The 24,781-nt window shown below is 40.0% G+C and overlaps 1 protein-coding gene across 1 annotated transcript in view; it reads left to right on the top strand.

Annotated features, from left to right (window-relative positions):
- Window positions 1-691: 691 nt before the first annotated feature.
- Window positions 692-24,781, top strand: part of LOC116276330 (cytochrome P450 2J2) — a 32,113-nt gene continuing 8,023 nt past the window's right edge. The window contains exons 1-7 of the mRNA XM_031669362.1: window positions 692-950; window positions 11,452-11,614; window positions 14,202-14,351; window positions 14,756-14,916; window positions 16,545-16,721; window positions 18,570-18,711; window positions 21,160-21,347. Of these exons, the coding sequence (XP_031525222.1) occupies window positions 741-950; window positions 11,452-11,614; window positions 14,202-14,351; window positions 14,756-14,916; window positions 16,545-16,721; window positions 18,570-18,711; window positions 21,160-21,347 (1,191 nt within the window). The 5' untranslated portion in view covers window positions 692-740. The remainder of the gene's footprint in view (window positions 951-11,451; window positions 11,615-14,201; window positions 14,352-14,755; window positions 14,917-16,544; window positions 16,722-18,569; window positions 18,712-21,159; window positions 21,348-24,781) is intronic.

The following is a 24,781-nucleotide window of genomic DNA, read 5'->3' on the forward strand; positions in this document are numbered from 1 at the left end:
ACCCAAGCAGGCACTCACCAGATAGTATGAAAGGCCAGAACCCGGCGGTCCCACAGTCTTGGGGCTTCGGAGAGGAGCCTTTCAAAGCAAACCAGCAAGGATCAGGACTAAGACATTCCTTCAACAAATGTTCATTAAGCACTTATTATGAATGCTGCTCAGTGCTAGCAGCTTTAATGTAGTGCCTTTTAATCTTCCAAACACTTTCAAACACAGGACCTCGTTTAGATGTGTTTCAGAGGGTGGATTTATTTGTTCACCACATACTTAGTACTTAACCTTTCTGTTTCCTCAACTGCAAGATGAGACTACCGAGAGCTTCTCCTGCATAATTTTGTCAAAATGAAATAATAATCTTTATAAAGAGGCAGATGTGCTGTCTGGCATTTAGTAAGAGCCCAAGAAATGTTGTTTCTTGGTACTGCTGTTGTCATCACTATTTACCAGGCATGGTTCCAATCATGGGAGAGACGGTGATTGAAACGAACAGAGGCTCAAACGTCTGTGATGCTCTCAGTAAACCCATGGGCTTCTTGAATAGAAAAGAAACTGCTCCTAGCCTGGTCTTTTGTAAGACTGGTGCGTGTCCTCCCAGGAATCCAGCGCCTGACAACTTCGCGGGGTGCAGCGAAGGGGCGGGGCTGGGAGGCGGGGCGCGGCTGGGAGCGAGGCGGGGCAGGGAGGCGCTGCGGGGACCGGCGACTGCTTAGACCGCAGAAGAGCAGGAGGACGTCTGCGACATGCTCGCAGCGCTAGGCTCTCTGGCGGCTGCCCTCTGGGCAGTGGTCCATCCTCGAACCCTCCTGCTGGGCACTGTCGCCTTTCTGCTCGTTGCTGACTTTCTCAAAAGACGGCGCCCAAAGAACTACCCGCCGGGGCCCTGGCCCCTGCCCTTCGTTGGCAACTTCTTCCATGTGAACTTCGAGCAGTCGCACCTGGAGATTCAGCAGGTAGGAGCGGGAGAAGGTACCTGGCGTGTCCTCACCCTAACCCTGTTCTGCAGCACAAGGGACATTCCCGGACGTTCCGGGAGCGTGGGTGGAGTCAGGGTTGAAGGGCAGGAAGTGGTGTGGCTAACGCTAGTAACCTGGTAAAACCCACTTTGGGTTTCGTTTCCTAACCCATTAACAGGCATGATTCCACCTACACTTTCTAGGGATGGAATATTATTAAATGTTTACTAATTTGCATGTGGTCATGTTAAACATTATTGGAACACCTTATTTGTAATGTGATTACCTTGTCCTCTTTTATATGATTGTCCTCAAAAACGCTATACTTTCTTTCTGAGAAACTTCATTTCCCATACATAAAGTGGTGATAATACTACCTGAATCTTCATCACTTCTCAACTGAGTTATTCCCACTACACTAATTGATCCCTCCACCTTCAGTCTCCTTCCCTTGCAGTGCACGCTCACTAAGTAATAATTTTAAAATGTTCCTCCTCTGCTTAAATTTTTGCCAAACGGTATTCAGACTCCTGACTGAACCACCTGGGACCCTTCTTGATGCAGCCTCTTTCTGCCTCTATGCAATAATCTCCCATCAGGACTCCCCAACTCTGGTGACTGAATTCTTTCAAGTTCTCTCAGCCATCAAACTCTATCTCAAGAAACCAGTGCCGGTTTTCCTGCCACTCAGCACAGGTATCTTGCTGAGAGAGAACAGCAAGACAAGTGATTATGAAGATTAAAATAGTGAGTGGTCAATATTGACATGGCTTATAGTTGGTACATAACAAATATTAGTTCTCCTTTCCCTACACATACCTGCAGTGCTTTAAACACATGGCTGTATATTGTACTCAAATATTGATAGAACAAGTTTTATCACTTTATGGGAGAAATACCCCATTGGTAATACTGACTGACAGAATTAGTCACAGAATGTTAAAGCTAAGCCCCCAAACCTGTGCCCTCGTTTAGTAAATATGTTGTTTAATTTCCAAGTATGTGGAGATTTTCTTGTTATCATTCTGTTAATTATTTCCAGTTTGATTCCATTGTGGTCAAACATCATACTTTGTACAATTTCAGTTCTTTTAAATATGTTAAGGTTGATTAAATGACACAAGATATAGTCTATCTTGATAAATGTGCCACGCAGGCTGGAAAAAAATATGTATTGTTGGGTGGAATAATTGATATAAATTATTATTGGGTGAAGTAATTGATATCAATATCAATTTGATTTTACTGAGTAATGATATTGTTTGGTTTGCCTCTGTCCTTATTGACTTCTTGTCTACTTATTCTATCAATTACTGAAAGAGGAATGTTGAAGTTTCCAAGGACAATTGAGAGTATCTATTTCTCCCCAGTTCTAGTAGTTTTTCCTTTATGTATTTAGAAACTGTTGTTTTGCACATACACGTTTAAGATTATCATGTCTTCTTAGTGAATTGATCCCTTTATCCTGTAATGTCCCTCTTAATTCTTCAAAATTTATTTGCCTAAACTTTACTTTATCTGATTAATATAGCCACAACAACTTTGTTTCTGATTAGTATGTGCTCGGTATATGCATTACTATTCTTTAACTTTTAACCTTCTTGTATCATTATACTTGAAATTAGTTTCTTGAAAACAGCATATACTTGGGTCTTTTTTTCATTCTGGCAATCTCTGTCTTTTAATTGCTGAATGTAGACTATTTATATTTAATGTAATTATTGACATACTAAGATTTGTCTAGCATTTTATTATTTATTTTGTTTTTCCTGTTTTTTATGCCTCTATTTTCCTTTTCCCATCTTCCTGTGAATCACTTGAACATATTAAAAATAATTTTATTCTTATTTATCTGAGGTGATTTTAGCAGCTCTTTTTGTATTGTGTTTTACAAGTGATTGTTCTAAGGATTACAATATGCAGATGTAGCTGATTGCAGTCTATTAGTATAAAAATTTTACCACCTCAAATGAAATATAGATATCTTGCAACCATTTAGGTTCCTTTACCCTCTCTACTTCATAATTGTCAAAGTGTTATCTCTATATACGTTGAGAACTACATCAGATAATATTATAATTTTACTTTTAAATGTTAAATTCAATTTTGAAAACTCGAGAGATGGGAGGCCGAGGTGGGCGGATCACAAGGTCAGGAGATCGAGACCATCCTGGCTAACACGGTGAAACCCCGTCTCTACTAAAAAAATACAAAAACTAGCCGCAGGAGGTGGCGGAGCCTGTAGTCCCAGCTGTACCAGGAGGCTGAGGCAGGAGAATGGCGTGAACCCGGGAGGTAGAGCTTGCAGTGAGCCGAGATCCGCCACTGCACTCCAGCCTGGGCAGCAGAGCGAGACCTCGGCCTCCCTCAAAAAAAAAGAAACTCGAGAGAATAATAGTTCATTGCATTTTACCCATTTTATTTACCCCTTTCCATTTGTCTTTTTTCTACCATGCTTATCATATCCTTTCAGGATCTGAAGAACTATCTTTAGTCATTTTATAGTGCAGGTAATTGGCAAGAAATTCTCTTAGCTTTCCTTCATATAAGAATGTTTTCATTTCACCTTCATTTCTGAAGTACATTTGCACTGGACATAGAATTCTAGGTTGACAATTCCTTTCATTCAACATTTTAAAATGTTGTGCTACTTGTTTTTGGCCTCTGTGGTTTCTGTTAAGAAATCTACTGTCATCTGAATTGTTATCCCCCATATGTAATGAACCTTTTCTCACTGCCTTCCTTCAAGAAATTTTCTTTGTTTATGTTTTTGTTTAATTTTTAGAGGTTTAATTATGATAGATCTTGGTGCCACTTTCTTTGGGTTTATCCTGTTTGGGTTTCTGAAACTATAGATTTGTATTTTGCCAGTTTGGAGGAGTTTCAGCCACTCTTTCTTCAACTATTCTTCAACTACATATTCTTTTTCCTCTCTTTCTTGGACTCTTGGATACTGATGGCACAAATGTTAGATCTCTTGTTGTGTCACAAGTTCCTGAAACTCAGTTTTTGTTGTTTCCAATGTAGTTTCTCTGTGTTGTTTAGTTTGAATATGTTCTGATCTGTCTTCAATTTCACAGATTCTTCTATTACTGCCATTCTGCTATTGAGCTATTTTATTGAATTCTTAAATTTATTCTATTGTATTTTTCAGTTCTAACATTTTCACTTGGTTCTTCTTTATCTTTTATTTCTTTGTTAAAATTTCCTAATTTTTTGTTTGTTTTGAGACTATTCATAGTTATTGGAAAAGCTTTACAACAGCTGCTTTTAAATATTTAATTATTCTGTATTTCCAACATCTGTATCATCTCACTGTTGGTGTCAATTCACTCAAATTGATGTTCTCTTGATTCTTGATAAGGTGAGTAATTATGGACTATATCCTGGACATTTTATATATTTGTTGTAAGACTTACCCTGGATACTATACAGATCTTTTATTTCAGCATATAGCCTATTTAGATTCTGAATGCTCACTTTCGTGGGTGGCAATTCAAATACTAATGCAGGTTGTAAAGCTTCTGCAGTGCTATTCTGGTCTACTCCACTTTGTATTACCCACTCCCACAGAAGCCCATCTCACATTCTCATCAGTACAAGCTTGGGAAATGGAATATGGAACAGAAGACAGGAAACCCTCTGGTACACTAGCTTACTCTTTACTACAGAGGGAAGACAGTCAGAGATCTGCCCATATCTGCTCCAAGGGGAAGTGCACCTCCTTATTACTATAGAAGAAGGCTGGAAGTCCTAATTTGCCCTCTGACTCTTGCAGGGAGTTTCTTTACTTCAGCTTAGGAATAGAACTCACAATTCAGCTCACAGCCTCAGCAGAGAAGGGTACTACCTCGTTATTGCAAAGTAGGGTGAAAGACAAGGTACTGTCCATGTACTCCAGGGCTGTAGGACCTTTTAGAATTGGGAAGGGTCAAATGTTTTTCATGGTATTTGCCTCCACAACAAAGAAGTAAAAAGGCTAAATGGTTTCTGTCCTGTTGGGCTTTCCTTTTCCTAGTCCTTTGGCTAGAGAGAGTAGACTTTTCTTGAAGATATTTTTGTCTGTGTTCGTTGGTGTCATGATTAATAGAAGTAAAATGGAAAGCTTTCATTCAATCTTGTCTGGAATAAGAAGCTTGATCTGCACTTTTGTTGTATTCCTAAGATAGGTGTTTCTAGAGAGGTTAAATGACTTGCCTAATGTCACAAAACTAGCCAGTGATAAAACTGAGATTAGGATCTCATCCTTGGCCCTGTGATTTTTTTTTTATCACACTGTCACTGTTTATTTTTATTTTATATAGGTTTGCATTTTTGTATTTCTGGGTGTAAGACAATTGGAGTTAAATTGTGTAATTTAGTTATAATTAAATTTACATTCTTGCAATTGGAAAACATTAAGTACTAACTAATAGATCTTACATAAGGATTTTTATGTTAATTTTCATTTCATCTTCATGATAGGCACACAAGTTAGGTATGATCTGATGTTGCTTCCATTTTACCATGGAGCAAACTGACTGAGAACAAACAGTGAACTGCCCAGGTTATTCAGCTAAATAATAACGAATAAGGATTTGAACCTGAGACTATTTGATTTGTATACCTATTGTGGGATCTGGCCAGCGGCCCGCAATGTGATGAGACTCTTTCCTTGTTCCCAGGCGGATTGGCAGGTCGAGAAATAGAAGACACTCACAAGATAGTGAAAGCTGGGTCCAGGGGGGTCACTGCCTTCTGGTCCTGTGATGCTGCCAATGCACCGGATACACCAGCATTTACTATTAAGTTTAGTGAGGGTGGGGGTAGGTTAGTGAGGGATTTGGGGTCGTTTGATTATGAGGTGAGATGGTCACATGGAGATGAAGTAATTCTTTAACATAACATCGGTATGCAGAAGTATAGTATACAGAGATAAGAATTTACAATATAGTGTGTGCGTCAGCAATTTCTAACAGAGCCTTAAAACAGAAACACAGTCCATCCATACCTATGATTAGCAAGATATTAATCAGCAGTAATAGCTGCAGCAAAAGCTGGTTACAAACAATCAATAGAAACAGGATGTGAAGCTAGACAACCAGTTAGACCAAAAATTCCCAGAATGGAGTATGCCTTAACCCTAAAGAGACCTAGAAGAACCGTGGCAAGATAAGGGCATTTATAGCCCTATCTTATCCATATGAACAGGTGCCCCTCATGCGTCCATTTATAGGCTCTCCACAAGGGTTGCATTCCATTCCCAGAGCTTTGAACATCTGCTTTTCTGGGATAGGAATCTTGGTGATGTGAAACCTCCCTGACTGCACATCCATTTACAGGCTCTCTACAGGGGGAAGCACATCACGTGCTGTTGGCTCATTCTGGCAGCCCAGCTGGCATTGTCTTTACACAATCCTGCATGCAATTTTGCATTTACAATAATCAGGAGCATTTCATCTTTTATTCTGTAGTAATAGTTTCAGGGAGTCTCCCTACATATACCCGTTATCTACTTTATGTTGCCTGACTTTTCATGACATAGTTAGAGGACAATTGGTTTACTCACATGTTTATTCATTCAACAGACATTTATTAAGTGCTTATCATATGTCAGGCAAAGTACAAGGCTGTATATGACTAAATGTATAGTGTACACACTTGGCAACCAAATGGGATATAAGGAGATTGGATCACTAAATGGAAACCCTGGGGATAACCTTTTGTAGAATGTTGGAAGAAATTGGGCTGAATTTTAAAGAAAATTTTGATTTTTGGCAAGTGGCTAAATGGAGTAAAGGGACAGAAGATTTTTAATAGGGGAAAATGGTCTGAGCCATAATAATTTTATTATTAATTTTAGTATCGTGATTACTTATCACAACAATACTAAACATGGGAACTAATAACATCCCCCATTTTATAGACTTGGAAACTAAGACAGAGAAAAGTTAAATAACTTTCTCCCAAATCACACAGAAACTAAGAAGCAGAACCTGGATTCAAACAAGTTTGTATAACTTCAAAATCCAAACTCTTAAGCACTCCCTTGCATCACCTCTCCTACTTAAACATCTTAGAATTCTGATTGAAAACCAAACAAGATCCAAAATATTATACCTGATGTTAAGACTCTCCTCAGCCTAGCTCAGATTACCTTGTCAGCCTTGTCTTCCATCTCCCTTACCGACTGAGAAGATGCTTTTCCCAGGAGCCTGCCTCAACCCTGGTCCTCTTATGTGGTTCTTAACTTCCTCCCATCAAATGTTTTATTGTAAAGAATGATAATAGATAATAATGAGAAGTGATTATTTATCTATATGCTCCATTAGATTGTTAGCTTCTTGAAGTGAAGGACTTGTTGCACTCCCCAGCACCTGGTCTTGACCTGGCACATGGTCAGTGCTCTTTAAATAATGAACCCTATCCTTCAGTCAGACAAGGTAGCTCTCTTGCTCCCAAACACCTTCTGCATTTCCCCTTTACATCTGTATATGATGTTCCCACAACCTAGAATGCCTTTAATTTCTTACCATGTGTTTTTTTATTATTGTTGTGGTTTGGGGGTTGTTGGTTTTTGTCTGTTTGTTTTTTGGTGACATCCTGACCTTCATTTAAAATCTGGCTCAGATACCATCTACTCTTTAAAAAGATATTTTTCTTATATCTGTGGTGGAAAGTCATCTCTTCTTGTGATAGCTTTATGTCCCTCTCTATCAGCATAATAACACATGTCATCTGCTGTGCATTCCAATTTTTTTCTGCACAGTCAGTCTCTCGCAAGAGACGTTGACACTTTAGGAAAACATCATATCATGTTGATCTTTGTATTACCTCCATTTATAATACACCAGTGCCAGAAGGTGCCTGGCAACTCTTAAGCATCTCATAAAAGCCTGTTAAATTGAACATGAATTTGATCTCCACAGCCTGTTCTCAGAAACCAGCACAGCCCCAAGAACTATCTGTGAAACCATTATTCTTAGAAGGAGTTCATGGGCCCCAGGGGACTGGTAACTCCTGAAACTGCATGCAAAGCTGTTTATGTGTATAGCTGTGTATGTGTTTACTGGAGAGCAGGTCTATGATATACATTATATTTTCAAAGGATTCTATAACTCAAAAAAGTAAAGAACCACTGTTTTAAAGCTTTATTTCCCATTTTCTTGTTTATTTTTTTTCTTTATTGGATAAAAAAGCTTTTCAACTGTAAAGGCAACAATCCATACACGGTGAGACAGCATATTAAAATACAGTTTAACAAGAGAGAGTCCTTGTGCCTATCCTGCCATCACTGTGAATGCGTGCACACGTGCGCATGTGCATACACACACACACGTACACACACATACACACACACTCAGCAGTACCTCTATAGGACCTTGGTGGATATCTTTCCAGATTTGCATATAAATGAAAATAAAGTTATATTTCCAACTTTTTATTAGAAATTCCATATATCAATGAGAAAAAAAGTTGAATACCTTGATACGGAAATATTTGAAAGACATAAACATATGACTTTAAAAATACAACATCCAGATTGAGGGAAACATGTTAAACTTTAGAGAAATATAGAAACAGCATGCATTTTTGTGCCTATTAGGATTTCTCTCTCTCTGTCTGTCTCTCTCACACACACACACGCGCGCGTGCGCACGCACACACACACACACACACACACACACACACAGAGGCACAGCTCAGGAACAGACCCTCTGACCTACTGCTGGCGGGAGTGTGAATTAATACACTCTTTTCCTGTTTTTCTTTTCCTCTTTTCATGTGTTTGTTCTGTTGGTTATTAAATTTAAGAACGTAGATTAAGTGGAATCTCTGTCAACTTTATATCTCTTGGTAGCCATGGTTCAATAGTTCAATCTCTTCTCCCACTAATCCTTTACTTCTTCCTCTTTACTGTAAACATTTATTTTGTTCCACACTTTTTAAAATGCTTATGCTACATTTGGAATTTTTATTCCTAGCATTACATTTCCTGTCCCTTATTACTTTTGTTTGTTTGACTTTTAAAGATTCTGTTTCATTTCTTTTCTTTTTCTATTTTCATTTCTGATTTTAAGACTGTTTTTGCCTTTCAAAGCATCTTATTTTTATCTCCTTTTGTTTTATTCTGTTGAGGTTTTTTTTTTTTATTCGTGGTTCATTTAATGATATGCAATTGAAAAGTGTGCCCTACCTTATAAAATCTTCTCAGAAGCCCTCTGGGTCATTTAATCTTTCTAAAGCAATGGATAAAATGACTGACAGGGTGCTTGTAAGAATTGTTAGACATCACCATTCTCATCCCAGGGCTCCTACTCCATCTTTAAACAGTTGATAATATCATACAAGTTGTTGATCTAGTTCTGTTTAACTAGAAATATGCAATGGCAGAGAGTTGGTAGAGATAAAATTCTTAAGAAGTTTATTTCAGTAAATAGTAATGGAGTTCTGAATCCCTCCCAAGTACAAGCTGAGATTCTAGGCTGTATACTTTGCTAGTTAGACGTCATTTAACTTAACCTGATATTTTTCAGCTCTACCAAAAACATCCTTATTTAATGTTCTAAATTAGTCAAGAAATCCTTCTTGTCAGGCCTAAGAAGTTCATCCAGGAATTCAGCAAGTGTACATTTAAAAAAATGCTTAACGTGTGTGGTTCCATTACTGCCATTTCATAGAAGCAAAGATGCTTACTTTAGGAGCAAACTGACTTGAGATTGAATCTCAGCTCTGCTTTTCCTAGCAAGACAGGAAATCCTGTGTAGGAGATAAAGATTGATGGAGGACTCTGGGCCAAAAGAATACAAGGACTGAGTTCAGGACTGAACCCATTGTATTTGCCTAGATGGGGACTGTTGGGTACAGGACTCTGAGAGGAACATGGTGGAGCGTAAGTGCAAAAGCATCTGGATTGTGGAGAAGAGGCCACAAACACCTAAGGGAAATGAAGTCCTTTGGATTGTTACCACTGCCTGCAGCTACACACAACCCAGGCAGACAAAAGGCAGGGTCTACCTGGGACCCTTTGTCGAATAGGTAGATTAGGAAGGGTTTTGATTCGTGACTGTACACTGTCCTCCAACCTATATTTGCAGATATTTACACCCCCATTCTCTCTCTCTCTCCCACCCCAACTCTCTCACTCTCACTCATTCTTACTTTCACTCTGTCACTCCCACTAAACTTTGTCACGCAGGTTTTCCCTCTTGAAAGAGGAGAAAAATTATTACTACTGTAGGGTGGTTGTGAGATTAATGAGATAAAATATGAAAGGTGCTTAGCAATGGCTGCCTGTGACCATGAGTGCCTTCTTCCCACACACCAGTGGGTTCTTGTCCCCTTTGCCACCGTAAGAATGCATCCACGGCCCTTTGCACACAGAGCTCTTTCATTCCTCAGAGACTCGCCGGGTGGCTGTGCGCCTGGAACCAGAAAACAAAGTGCCTTTCACATTGCTGCTCTCATTCTTCCTCACAGAACCTTAAGAGGGAGGAGTAATTTTCTCCCTTTTATAGCTGGGGAGCTGAGCTGAGGCTCAAAAAATAAAGCAACTTCCCCAAGAGCCCAAAAAGATTGAACTGTACACCCCAGATTGCCGCCTAACTCCAGAGCTTGAGGACTTTCCTCCATGCTTGGCCCCTGCCCTATAATGCACCTTCTATTATCTAGCATATGTTTCTATAATCTATGCCCAGTCTAGGAAGGGGGCATTCTCATTCGATTAAACAGATAGTTACGATTTACTAGGAAGTCCAGACTGAAGAAGTCTCAGCCTTCTTAAGTGGCTGAGACATGATTAGTGTTCAGAAGAGAATGCAGATGTGCTGAATTCTCTCTGTTCGCTACACTCTAGGATGCTTGGGGTTAGAAATCTTGTTTACTACGTCTATATATTGAGGCAGGTTTTCACTCTGTCACCCAGGTTGGAGTGCAGTGGCACGATTATGGCTCACTGCAGGCTCAACCTCTCAGGCTCAAGTGACCTTCCCACCTCAGACTCCTGAGTAGCTGGGACCACAGGCGTGTACAACCATACCCAGCTAATTTTTCATTTTTTTGTAAAGACAGGGTCTCACTGTGTTACCCAGACTGGTCTCGGACTCCTGGGCTCAAACAATCTGCCTACCTCGGCCCCCCAAAGTGTTGGGATTACAGGCATGAGCCACTCCACATGGCCAGAACTTATTTATTTTATTACAGTTTTATCCTCATGCCTTTGCCCTAGGGACACATGATAGATGCTCACTCAATTCATGTTGGTTGAATACATAAATAGATATTTTATAAAGAAACATTCACATTCTGAAGTGAATTGAATCTGAGCCTTGTTGAGAGGAGGAGAAAAAGAAATAAAATTATTCCTGTGAGATCAATGTACTCTCTCTCTCTCTCTCTCACACACACACAGACACACACACACTTCTCTCAGTATGAGCCCCTCCAGCTACACACATCCGCCATCTCTGAACACATGGATATGTGCATATTCAACTGTTACTATTTAACTATTTTTCAGTTTGTGAAGAAATATGGGAACCTTTTTAGCTTGGAGCTTGGTGACATATCTGCAGTTCTTATTACTGGCTTGCCCTTAATCAAAGAAGCCCTTATCCACATGGACCAAAACTTTGGGAACCGCCCCATGACCCCTATGCGAGAACGTACCTTTAAGAAAAATGGTAAGTTTCTTGGCCAATGAAAGGTGAGTGTTTGATGTTGATAGTCCTATAGTCTGCTAAAGGCACCTTGGTGGCTATAATTTTACAACACTCCTAGAAACCAGCCCCACAGTAAACTTCCTGCCACTAAAGGAAGCTGGGTATTCACATTTCCTGACTGAAGTCACTCCCTCAGAAGATTTGATAAGATCATCCCTCACTGGGATTTGGGAGAAGCCACATGCCCTGCCCAAACCTACTGTGGATGCTTTTCTAATGAAGTAACCACATTACCCATTTATAGCAGAGGAACGTGTTCTCTCTGTTTTCCTCTTCCAACCCTCTCCCCTTAGGAAAATGGATGTGGATCTTCCTCATTCTGTTGCTGCTTCTTCCTGTCTCTAGTTCTTTATTCTCTTTCATTAAGGTTGTGCCACACAGAGGATCTTGAGCCTTCTGGTCTATGATAGAACAGATTGGCATGAACACTTAAAATTACCGTTAAATATATGGAAACATTTAAAAATTGAAATGACAATCTCAAATCTATTACTCTATCAAAGCACCACTTTTAGGTGCTTCTCAATTCTTTGAAATAGGTCCTCAATTAATTCTATATCCGTTCACTGTATTATCTGCCTTGTGAAGCACAGTACTAGGCATGAGTGATGTAACAGTGAGAAGAATAGATAAAATCCATATCCTATGTAGTTTATATTCTATGCAGAGAGAAAAAATAGCATCAATTAACTATAATAGTTAGAAGTCTACAGTGTTTTGAAGTCGAGTGCAGGATGTACTTATTAATGCAGTCCTGGGATGCAGAAAAAGTAAGTAAATACTCATTTAATAAACCGGTGAAACAATCTGGCAGACAGAAAAGAATATGAAAAGTCCCTGACATGAAAAGGACAGGGAACTTGAGAAATGAAAGGTGGCCAATATGACAAGGATGGGGATTAAAAGGAGATAATTAAAGGGAGATGAAACTACTGAGCTTGGCCAGGAATAGTTCGTGCAAGTTCCTGTTAAGGATATTAGTTTTTATCCTAACATGAATGGAAGCTCTTGAATGGCTTTAAGTAGAGAAGGGAACTATACTTACACTGTACATTTTTAGGTTTTATTTAGGCTGCTATTCAGAGAATAGAAGAAAAGGAGCAAGAGACTTTTGTAGCATTTTAGGTTACAGACAGTGGTAGCTCAGGCTAGGGAGGTCCAATAACAGTAGGGAAATAACAGTAGGTTACACCAAGATAACAGCAGGGAAGACCTGGATTTGAGATATCCAGGAAGTATACCTCTTAAGACCTGATGACATAGGTGCAGGGAGAAGGAGGTGTTGAGGTGACACTCAGATGGGTATATGATGGAGAAAAGGAACACTTAGTACAAGGTATTTGGTTTAGTTGGGCATGGGTGAAAAGTCATATGGAGAAAATTGTGAGTTCAGTCATGGATATGCTGAATTCAAAATGCCTTTAAATCAGCGAAGTCAAGCAGGCAGTGTTGTATATAAGATTCTGGAGCTCAGGGACAGAAATAGATGGTCACTATCAATAGATGTTATTTAAAATTTTAGGAGTTGATAAGATTTACCAGAAATAGAGTATAGGGTGAGAAAAAGAAGTTTTAGATGAAGAAGTTCCTGAAGAACTCCACCATTTCAAGATCTAATGGAATATGAACCAGCAAAAGACATAGGAAATTGCTGGTAGAGAATTAGGAAGAAAATCTGGAGACAATGGTATTCTGAGCACCACTGGAAGGCAGTATTTCAAGAAAGAAGCATCTACTGCAGCTGCAAGTAAGACGAGGTCAAAAGGTATCCCTGCATATGACAACGAGGCAGACCAATTCAGTGAGTGAGAAGGCCATAGTCAGATATTAAAAGGTGTTGAGGAGTGCTCTGGAATTGAAATTGAAAGGAATGTGGCATTACCTGTGTTATAAAACAAATGATGGTCTGTTAAGCCCACCAAAATTTTTTTTCTTTGCTTGTACTCTTCTTTCTGCATGGAACATTCACTCCTCCTTGCTCTCTTGATTCCTTATGTCATCTTTTAATGTCCGGGTTAGATAGGACCTCTCCTATAAAGCCTTTCTTAGCCTCTTTAAGAGTATAGATACCGTCTTATCCCTTAGTGCATTCCTAGTCTTTAGCATAACATAAATACTTCACTTATGTAACTAATAATCAAAGCATGGGATTTGGAATCAGGCAGACCTGAAATTGAACATCTGTTTAGTTGCTTACTTACTGTGAGACCTTGTAAAGTGTATTTTATCCTTTATCCCTTGTTCCTCAGTTTTTTCATGAGCAAAATGAGTGGGTGAGGAGTGGTAATAATTGTACCTATCCCAAAGAGTTTCTATGAGTACTAAATTATGTAATGCACAACAAAATACATATTAAAGTGCCTGACATTGCAAGCAATCAGTAAATATTAGCCATTTTATCCATTGCTTTGGGATTATTTCTCTGGGCAGTTTTCAAGTGCCTTAATGATCTTCTCCTGTCCTTCATCTGATACACATCCCCGTATCATTTGCGGGATATTCACATTATGGAATCAGAATACTGTAATGTTGACTTTCTTTTTCCCAGGATTGATTATGTCAAGTGGCCAGATATGGAAGGAGCAAAGACGGTTCACTCTGACAGCACTAAGGAACTTTGGTTTAGGAAAGAAGAGCTTAGAGGAACGCATTCAGGAGGAGGCCCAACACCTCACTGAAGCAATAAAAGAGGAGAACGGTGAGCATTGCATATGACAAATGTGAGAGACTATGGCCCATTTGTTCATTGGACAGATACTTACTAAGTGAGTAAGTACTTGTTCTATGCCCAGCAGTGTGCTAGGAATGGAAGATAGAACAGTGAACAACTTAACCACGACTCTGTCCTCAAAGAGTTTTAGAAGTAAATACGCAAAGATGGGCACTAAACACATTACTGAATTTAAGCCCTGGTCCACAGTTTGACTTCCCTGGAGTTGACTGAATACTAGTTGTATGTCAGACGCAGTGTAAGGTCATGTGGCCAGAGCCGCATATATGGTTCTGCACTAGGTATGTCTTATGCCATATAGAGTAGACTCTTAGTAGGAAATGAAGACAAATCCATCAGAAGGATCCATCTTGCCCTTCCTCCACCTTCAGGACAGCCTTTTGACCCTCACTTCAAGATAAACAATGCAGTTTCCAATATCATTTGCTCCATCACCTTTGGAGAACGCTTTGAGTACCAGGATAGTCAGTTTCAGGAGCTGCTGAAGTTATTGGATGAAGTCACATACTTGGAGGCTTCAAAAACGTGCCAGGTAAGCCTCATCTTGGTTCAGCAAATTGGGGACAATGTCAGACACATATGGGTTTTTCCTTTTAGTTTTTTGTGGGTTTTTGAAGCTAAAACATAACCTTTCAAAACTGATTTCAACACAAACTTATTTGAAATCAGTCTGTTGACTTTAGTTTTTTAAATAATATGAAATATTTATATGCAAAAACCATTTCTAACATGCATGTAAGGTGCAACATGTTATATGACATACGCCTATCCACCTATATTGTTCTTTTTAAAAAGAACAACAATATTGCCGTTGCCCTTGAGTCTCTCCTCGCTGTGTCCTTCCCCAACTTGTCCATTTCCCTCCTCCCTCAGAGGTTCTCTTCTGTATCCGCTTTCTTCCTCAGCAAGTTGCTTTGAGATTCATCTGTGTTGGTTGCTCTTTTTAAATGCAGATTAGTATTTCATTGTATGAATGTGCCACTTTTTGTCAATCTGTTCTGTACTGACGGACATTTAAATGGTTTCCAAGTTTTGGATGCTATGAATAAACCTGCCATGAACATTCTTGTACAAGTGTTCTTGTGGTTACATCCACTAATTTTTTATATATGTATCTGGAGATAAAAGATGTTTAAAGATTGCCAAGCTCATTGCATTATTTGTCTGCCCATCAGCACTTAATATCATCAATCTTCTAATTCCATAGAATGTAGCTGTTTGGGGTTCAAACTCATTCCTCCCTTGGTGGGCCCTGCACCCCAATTTTTGTCCATATAAGCCTTTGAGTCTTTGTCAAAAACTCTGCTCAGTTTCTTGGTTCCTCAGTCACTTTTCTGAATTTGGAAGACATTTCTGGGAGCTGGGGGGCAGGGGGAGAAGATGACCCTAAGTATTGAGTTCATACCCTGGGCTTTCTTCTTCCCCTAAGCCTTATCCTGGAAACTTCCTCACTATCTTGGTTTGTATATATGTGTGCTTAAATGCATACACATGTATCTTTTCTTGGTGTTCTCAATAGAAATAGTGCCCTTGAATTATGCAGTGTGCCATTATCAAAATTTTTAAAAATTTCCTTTGTTTAAAAAATGACTCTGTTTTTGAAAATTACAAATGTACATAAAAGAATACAATCATGAATCACTGTGTACTCGTCAATGAGCTCTAACAATTATCAGCACATGGCCATTCTCACTGTGTCTGCATCTGTGCCCTACTACCACATTCCCACTGTCCCTGAATTATTTTGGAGCAAATTATAGACCTCAATTATTTGATACATAAATATTTCAGCATATATTTATAAAAAGATCCATTTTAACAAAAATAAAATACCATCGTGCCTGAAAAATATGAACAATAGTTATTTAATGCCTTCAAACACTCAGCCAGTGCTCAGATGTTCCCAGATGTCTCATAAGTATTTTTTTTTTGGTGGCAAGCTGTTGGAGTGGTGACAAGTGGTCTGAGGCTGGATATATTTTTGACAGAGAGCTGAACTGTTTCACTAGAGGGGTGAGAGAGAAAAGAGGGGTCAAGGATAACCAAGGTTTAAGTGTGAGCAAATAAAAGCGATAGAAAGAGAAGATGGTTTCTGTTGTCTTAAAAAGTGAAAAAAAGGCACAATGTTATCTGCATGATTGTTTTGTTTTTCTCAATTAGCTCTACAATATCTTTCCATGGCTAATGAAATTCCTGCCTGGACCCCACCAAACTCTTTTCAGCAACTGGGAAAAACTGAAATTGTTTGTTTCTCATATGATTGAAAAACACAGGAAGGATTGGAATCCTGCAGAAACAAGAGACTTTATTGATGCTTACCTCAAAGAAATGTCAAAGGTGAGAAAACCAAAGTCATTTTGTATTTTTTTCTTACAGCACAAATAGGGGTGTATTAGTTTCCAGCTGCTGCTATAACAAATGATCACAAACTTGGTGCCTAAAATAGCACAGATTCATTCTCTCACAGTTCTAGATGTCAGAAGTATGAAATCAGCTTCACTGAGTTACAGGTAAGGTTTTGGCTAGGCTGGCTCTCTTTGGAGGTGCTGGAGGTGAATCTGTTTCTATTACTCTCCCAGCTTCTAGGAGCTGCCTATATCCCTTGGCTTGGGGCCACCTCCTTCATCTTCAAAGCCAGAAGCACAGCATCTTCTCTTCTCTCTGGTATCTGCTTCCATCCTGGCATCCTTTCTCTGACTTTGTCCCTCTTATTTCCCTCTAATAAAGACTATTATGATAACACTGGGCCCACTGGGATGTTCCAGGATAATCTACCCATCTCAAAATCCTTAACCACATCTGCAACGTTCCTTTTTCCCTATAAAGTAACATCCCTAGATTCCAGACATTAGGATGTGGATGGGCATCTTTGGGGGTCATTATTCAGCCTGCTACAGGAGTAAAAATAAGGGCAATATTTCAGAAAATGTAGAGTAACATTAACTCAGTATTGATGATGCAATTAGAGATAAAGATGGGGGTTAATGGCATTTGGTTTGAGGTCCTGTGAATGCTCAAATACTGCCCTTTCATCCCCCATCCCCTACCCTCTACTGTTATTTGGAGGTATACACAAAGGGGGAACATAGCAGTTAATCCTCAAAGCTCTGTTCTATCATTAGTTGGGCCTGGACCCAATAACCCATACCCTTTTCTCAGCCCCCATAGAGAATACAAGTAAAGCTGAGTTGGATGCCAGAGTTTAAAGGCCAACTTTATTAAGGCCTGAGTTGGGCTTTTGCCTTTCCTTCTGTCTTGTACCTTTCACTTTCCAACATTACAGGCCAGAAGTAAAGAGGAAACCAAATTGGATGCATGACCTTGAACACAGTTACCCCTCTGGTTAACATGTATCTCTGTGTCAATACTGTCATCTTTATACATCCAATCCTCCTTCTGGATTGGAAAGAATGGTGGATTTCTTTCCCTCTTATTTAACCTTATTGGCATGACATTTATAGAAGTATTGTTTTCACCTCAGAGGAGGAGATTCGCTATATGTTGTGCAGGTAAGGAAGGGACCATTAACATCAAGAGCAACATTGGACAAATTGAAGTTTCCAGAAGCTGATGTTAAAGATGACAGTGTCATGAGGAATGCTTGTTAGAATCAGTGAGGTTCAAATTGGAAAGGAAAAGATGAATGAGGAGATATAAGAATTGTTGTTCACAAGAAGAATTCCATTTGTCTTTTCTGTTATCAGTACAAACATTTCTCAAGTATTTGCTATGCGTCCTTGCATTCATGTAAACCACAATGCCCTCTTAAGGGGTGTGCACTCCTATTTCCAGTGTATAAAATGGGAAACTGAAGAACAGAGAGGTTAAGTAACTTGCCCTAGGTCATACAGCTGCTAATTGAAGTGGTTAATATTGGAAGCCAAATCTGTCTTATTCACATCCCATTCTCCTTTCACTGTACTAAAAGCTTCCCCCAAATTACAGGCGAAAGAAAACAATTGTCTTGATTTTCATCCATCCAAAGGTGTCCAGCACTTGGGGCAGGACAGTGCTAACGATATTGCTGTAATAAAAGTCTGCCTTCTAAAGAGGCCAAAGGGAAAACTGTTTCTTTTGGGGACCTTTTCTTCCAAATTTCCTCCTAGGATGAAGCCCCTGTGTGTTACAGCAATCAGGAATCCTCTGAATAAACCAATAAATAACATTAAACATTGTCTTTTCTAGCACACAGGCAATTCTACTTCAAGTTTCCATGAAGAAAACCTCATCTGCAGCACTCTGGACCTCTTCTTTGCTGGAACCGAGACAACTTCTACGACTCTACGATGGGCTCTGCTTTATATGGCCCTCTACCCAGAAATCCAAGGTGAGCATGTCAGTGAGTGAGCCTGGACCAGGACAGAATAGTGCCTCCTGGGACGTGCTGCCTGAAGTCAGAGCCAGAAGATCTCATTGTAGGATGAAAAGAGAGGCAGAACAGTCATGAGTGATGAGGTCTTGGAAACTGCACATTCTTCACATATTCTGTCTGAACTGTGATGGGCCCAGGTAATACAAATGTGAGAGAGAATCCCTGTCCTCAAGAAGCTCAGAGGCAAGAGGGAAATCCATGAAGTCAATCGACATTGAGAGAGTTCCAGGAAACAGTTACTTTCTGATGTGAAAGTCTAGTTGTGTCTTTCCCTTCTTTTAAGTGATGCCTTCCCATTTCCCCCTGAATAATGTTCAAACACCTTAGTCTGGTATATGTCACCCTCCGATATGCCCCTTCTGCCTGTCTAGCCTTGGCCCCACCTACCCTCCATGGTGGCCTCACTAAGTGACACGTCATTTTCTTTGTAGTCTGTATTTATGGCTCTATGTCATGATATATGCTTTTCCCTCTATTTGCCCAGTTTTCCTACATAGTAAACTCCTAGCTCTTCTTGAAGAATCTGTTCAAATACTACCTCTCTAAGATGTTTCTGCACCCCCCTAGGAAATTATTAACATTTTCTCCCTCCAGAGATGATGTAATGTGCCTTTGTTACTAGGCTTATCATGTATTATTTCTATAGCTTCCCCACAGACTATAGTCCACTCAAGAATGATGTTCACATCATTTTTCTTCCTCCAGCTTCCAGAACAGTTTGAACATATGGGGGATGGGAATGCTTAACAATACAGTTTTACGAATTGTGGGTAACCATTTATTAATGAGTCATAAAATCAATTTAGTGGATCAAGACCAACTTTTTTTCTTAAGATAAAAATAGAAAAGATCAGAGTGCTTCCCATGTACTAAGGTAAGTTTGTTTACAGAACTTTATTTTTTCATCTGTATCTGCATAATGTATGCTTTATATGTGTGTATTTAGGTATATGCATCCAGGGTCATGCTCAGTTAAAAAGGCTAGTAACAAACACACAAGCACTGTATGATTCCACTTACATGAGTTATCAAGAATAGTGAAACGCCTAGAGACACAAAGTAGAATGGTGGTGGCCCGAGGCTGAGGGAGGAGATGTAGAGCTTTAGTTCTGCAAGATGAAAAAGTTCTGGAGAGTGATTGCCCAACAGTGTAAATATATTGAATACTACTGAACTGTTCATTTAAAAATGCTAACATAGTAAATTTTATGTTGTGGGTATTTTACCCACAAATAAAATGTTTTTCAAAAATTATAATTTATTTCACTTTCAGGTAAAAAAAAAAAAAAATCCAAACTAGGCTTTGCAAAGTCATTAGGGTTCCCAACTCTTTCCAACTTGTTGCTCTGTTGTGATTAGAATGATGCTCTTGTTAGCACTAAGACAGCTCACCAATAGGCTTTCCTCCAGTAGGAAGCGAAAGGGGGAAGGAAGCGCATATCCTTTCTTTAAGAACTTGTTCCAAGGATTAAACGTCACTTCTGCTTACATTCTATTAGTCAGAATTTAGTCATATGGTCACACTCAGTTACAATAGGACCTGGAAAATATATTCTTTAGCTGGGCAGTCAGGTCTCCAGCTAAAATCTCTATTACTCTAGAAAAAGAGAAAAGAGGTAAGACTGCTGCAGTTTCTCTCACTGGCTAGGTGAGCACTCAACCAGCGAAAGAAACTGGTAGCAGTCCTATCTGGTCACACAAATCTCAAAACATCAGTTCATGTAAATCTCAAAACATCCTTAAGATGAAGGTAGATTTATCCTCCCTCATCAAATAAGGAAACTGAGATTTAAAGAGTGTAAGTAACTTGAGGCATCAATGTGGTAGAGCAAGTTTGCAATCCGATGGGTCTTACCCCAGGGCCCGCTTTCCACTCTTACGTGTCTACCTGAGAAATTAGAGTCTGTAGATCTGCTAAGGGTTGAATATTTGGGCCCACTCCAGCCCTAATGTATATGTTGAAAGCTCATTCCCAGTGTGATGATATTAGGAGGTGGGGCCTTTGGGAGGTGATTAGCCTTCAGGGATGGGAGTAATACTGTTATGAAAGAGACTCCAGAGAGCTGCCTCACTCCTTCTACTATGTAAGGACACAGTGAGAATGTGCCATTTGTATACCAGAAAGTGGGTCTTCACCAGACACCAAGGCTGCTGGGGTCTGATATGATGGAGTTTAGCCATGTTAATCCTGGTCATTCCATCCCATAGCCTAACCAGGCTCAAGGAGATTTACAGAGTTGGTAGTTTTCTGAATAAGCCTTTCAAAAAGTTACAAACCATTTTATTTCTTGCAACCTGGTCAGTAATTTAAATACAACAGATGAGATCTTGGAGACCACTCATACCTCTTTATAATAAAGCATAAAAGCTTAAAAAATAATAGAACCCTTCCCTCTTTACCAGAAAAAGTACAAGCTGAGATTGACAGAGTGATCGGCCAGGGGCAGCAGCCGAGCACAGCCGCCCGGGAGTCCATGCCCTACACCAATGCCGTCATCCATGAGGTGCAGAGAATGGGCAACATCATCCCCCTGAACGTTCCCAGGGAAGCGACAGTTGATACTACTTTGGCTGGGTACCACCTGCCCAAGGTAACTAAGCATGCTTAGCCCCACATCTTCAAGCCCATCTTTTAGATGGGGTGAAAACCTGAACTTGAGAAGTGACATTTATTCTTGTCCTGAGGAGTCATTTAAATGGAAGAGAAAGATATCTTATACCTGATATGATACTAGATTTTCTCCATGTGTCAGCTAGATATAAATAGGTATTGTGGGGAGGGGAGCAGGAAGGATTCTTACGTTACATATGTTTAGATAAAGACTGGCGTTTCTTTCCTGTGGTGCTTCTCAGTGTTTTTACCATGTTAATGTGCATTGTGAGTCTGCGGGCACGCGACAGGCAGCAGTTCTAGGTCAGACTTTTTCTAGGTCAGTTTTCTTTGTTTTGGTAGAACATCTCACCAGACTAGGGATCTGCCAAATTTTGGGAAATTCTGCTTCATGATCCTGGGGTTCTAGAATGCTGAAATGTGAAAGGACATTTAAGACCACCTGGGACAACACCACATTTAATGCTGGTGTTTTTAACATAATATCCCCACAGGCATTTTTCCAGTTTTTTCTTATAGTCCTGTGATGTATTATTAATTTATTTATTTATTTATTTATTTATTTGACACAGAGTTTCGCTCTGTTGCTCCCAAGTAGCTGGGACTACAGGCATGCACCACTATGTCCAGCAAATTTTTGTATTTTTAGTAGAGATGGGGTTTCACCATGTTGGTTGGTTAGGATGGTCTCGATCTCTTGACATCATGATCCACCGCCTCAGCCTCCTAAAGTGCTGGGATTACACGTGTGAGCCACCACGTCCAGCAGATGTGTAATTTATTATCTTATAAGGAAGCCAATCTAAGCATGTGCAATATTCATTACTGGAAAGGGAAAGAAAGGAGCGAACATGTATTAAGCAATGATTATGTGTTGTGAACAATGTGGCCTCTTTCAAAATGTCTTAATTCTCAGAGTAAGTTTATTCAAAAGAAGCTTGTTATTTCCATGTTATGGATTGAGAAGTAGAGGCTCAGAAAAATTAGGTTTGCATGAGATCTCTCAACTATGAAGAGTTGGGATCTGGAAGCAGATTTGTTTTGTTTTTTTGCATGACACCATTCTCCCTTCACAGGAGGTGCTTTGCGTCCACTTTAAAAGCATCTCCCTGCTATTTTTTCATTTGCTCTCGGTTAGATTCCCTATACTCACAAGTGGAACTCTTTCTTTCTTTTTCTTTCAACTTTTGTATTAGATTCAGGCAGTATATGTGTAGGTTTGTTACAAGGGTACATTGCATGATGCTGAAGTTTGGAGTATGATTGAACCATTACCCAGGTGACTGGCATAGTATCCAGTTGGTAGTTTTTCAACCCTTGCCCTCCTCTCTCCTCCAGTAGTCTCCAGTGTCTATTGTTCCTATCTTTATGTCCATGTCTATCCAATGTTTAGCTACCCTTATAAGTAAGAACATGCAGTATTTCATTTTCTGCTTCTGCAACAAACAGAATTCTGATGTCACTCCACTCACCACGCTTAGGATCTCTGCAGATAGCTATCATGTGCCCTCTAGTGCCCTCTCCCCACATTGCATATTTTCAGTTCCTTTCCTTGCTTTCTAACCACTTTGGTCAGCCTCTGTGGATCTATTCCAGTTTGTCTAAGTACCTCTGAGTGTGTCATACCTGGGGAAAATCTCAAGAAGTAGAATCAGAAGAGCTTACCCATTGGACATTGCTTGGTTACTATCCCTGCAGAGCCAGGAAAAGCAGCTGTTACATTTACTATTTCCTTACTCATTGGCCATCTAGTGGATAAAGGCTGAGGTCTAAATTCCCCTGGTGCTGTTTGCATTTTTCTAGCAATTTATTTAACTCAAGGAAACCAGCTCGGCTCAACAGACTTCTGCCACTGATTTTTGTCAGCTTTAATAATCATCTTGGGAACTGACAAATTGAAATAACCGTGTGTTACACAGTCTACAAGCTATGACTTTGACATCAAATAGACCTAGTTCAAATCATGGCTCTGCCTCTTCCCACTGTCTGACTCTGGGCCCATTATTTTACCTCTCATAGCTTCAATTTCTTCATCTGAAAAAATGCATTTAAACCTACTTTACAAGATCCACGTGGAGGTAAAATGAGATCATGCATGTAGGGTATTTAACTTAGTACTTAGTACAGAAAGTGCTTAAAATAGCAGTTATTGGCTGGGCGTGGTGGCTCACGCCTATAATCCCAGCACTTTGGGAGGCTGAGACGGGTGAATCACCTGAGATCAGGAGCAAGACCAGCCTGTCCAACATGGTGAAACTCATCTCTACTAAACATATAAAAACTAGCCAAGTATGGTGGTGGGTGCTTGTAATCCCAGCTACTTGGGAGGCTGAGGCAGGAGAATTGCTTGAACCCAGGAGACGGAGGTTGCAGTGAGCCGACACAGTGCCACTGTACTCCTGCCTCGGTGACAGAGTGAGATTCTGTCTCAAAAAAAAAAAAAAAAAAAAAGCTGGGCACAGTGGCTCATGCCTGTAATCTCAGCACTTTGGGAGGCCAAGGCAGGCGGATCACGAGATAGGAGACCGAGACTATCCTGGCTAACACAGTGAAACCCCATCTCTACTAAAAATAGAAAAAAATTAGCTGGGTGTGATGGTGATGCCTGTAGTCCCAGCTACTTAGGAGGCTGAGGCAGAGAATGGCCTGAACCGGGGAGATGGAGCTTGCAGTGAGTGAGCTGAGATTGCGCCACTGCACTCCAGCCTGGGCGACAGAGCTAGACTCCGTCTAAAAAAAAAAAAAAAAAAAAGAAAAAGGAAAAGAAAGAAAGAGTTATACTAATATTGAAAACTAATGATTTAAATTCCTTGAATTAATATTATATTAATATGTTAATATTTGAATGAATTCAACAAACATTACATACCTGAAATGCTCAGGTCTGGCAAAATAACCCTGAGAAAATTAATCGTGCAAGTACATATTTAGAAACATGATAACTGCCCAAAGGAGAAAACTCACTGTGGTCTTTAAAAACACAGACTAGCAGGAGTGGTCAGGGAAGGCTTCCAAAAGCAAGTGATGTTTGAGGATTAATGGATCATTAAGAGTTAGCTTGATGACAAAGTGGGGAAGAAGAACATTCCTGGCAAGGCAATTAGCATTTAAAAAGGGTATTGAACTAAGTAGGAACACGGCATGTTTGAGAAACTGAAAGAAGAGCCCTGTAGTGGGAGTGCAGGCAGAGGGGAAGAGTGGCCCAGACTGGGACCAGGTGATGAGTCTTTGCCCTGAGAGCAATGGGTGACTACTGAAGTGTGTCAAGTCCTAGATATGAGCAGTGGGGGCTGTGGGGGTGGGGAGTGACATGACCAAATCATGCTGGAAGCTCACTCTCTTCCGGAGTCTGAAGCAGATTGAAAGGAGCGACAGGATTTGGGGTATAGTTAGGAAACTGTAACAGGGGTCCAG

This window comes from Papio anubis, chromosome 1 (genome assembly GCF_008728515.1).
Source record: "Papio anubis isolate 15944 chromosome 1, Panubis1.0, whole genome shotgun sequence".
Lineage (NCBI taxonomy): Eukaryota > Metazoa > Chordata > Mammalia > Primates > Cercopithecidae > Papio > Papio anubis.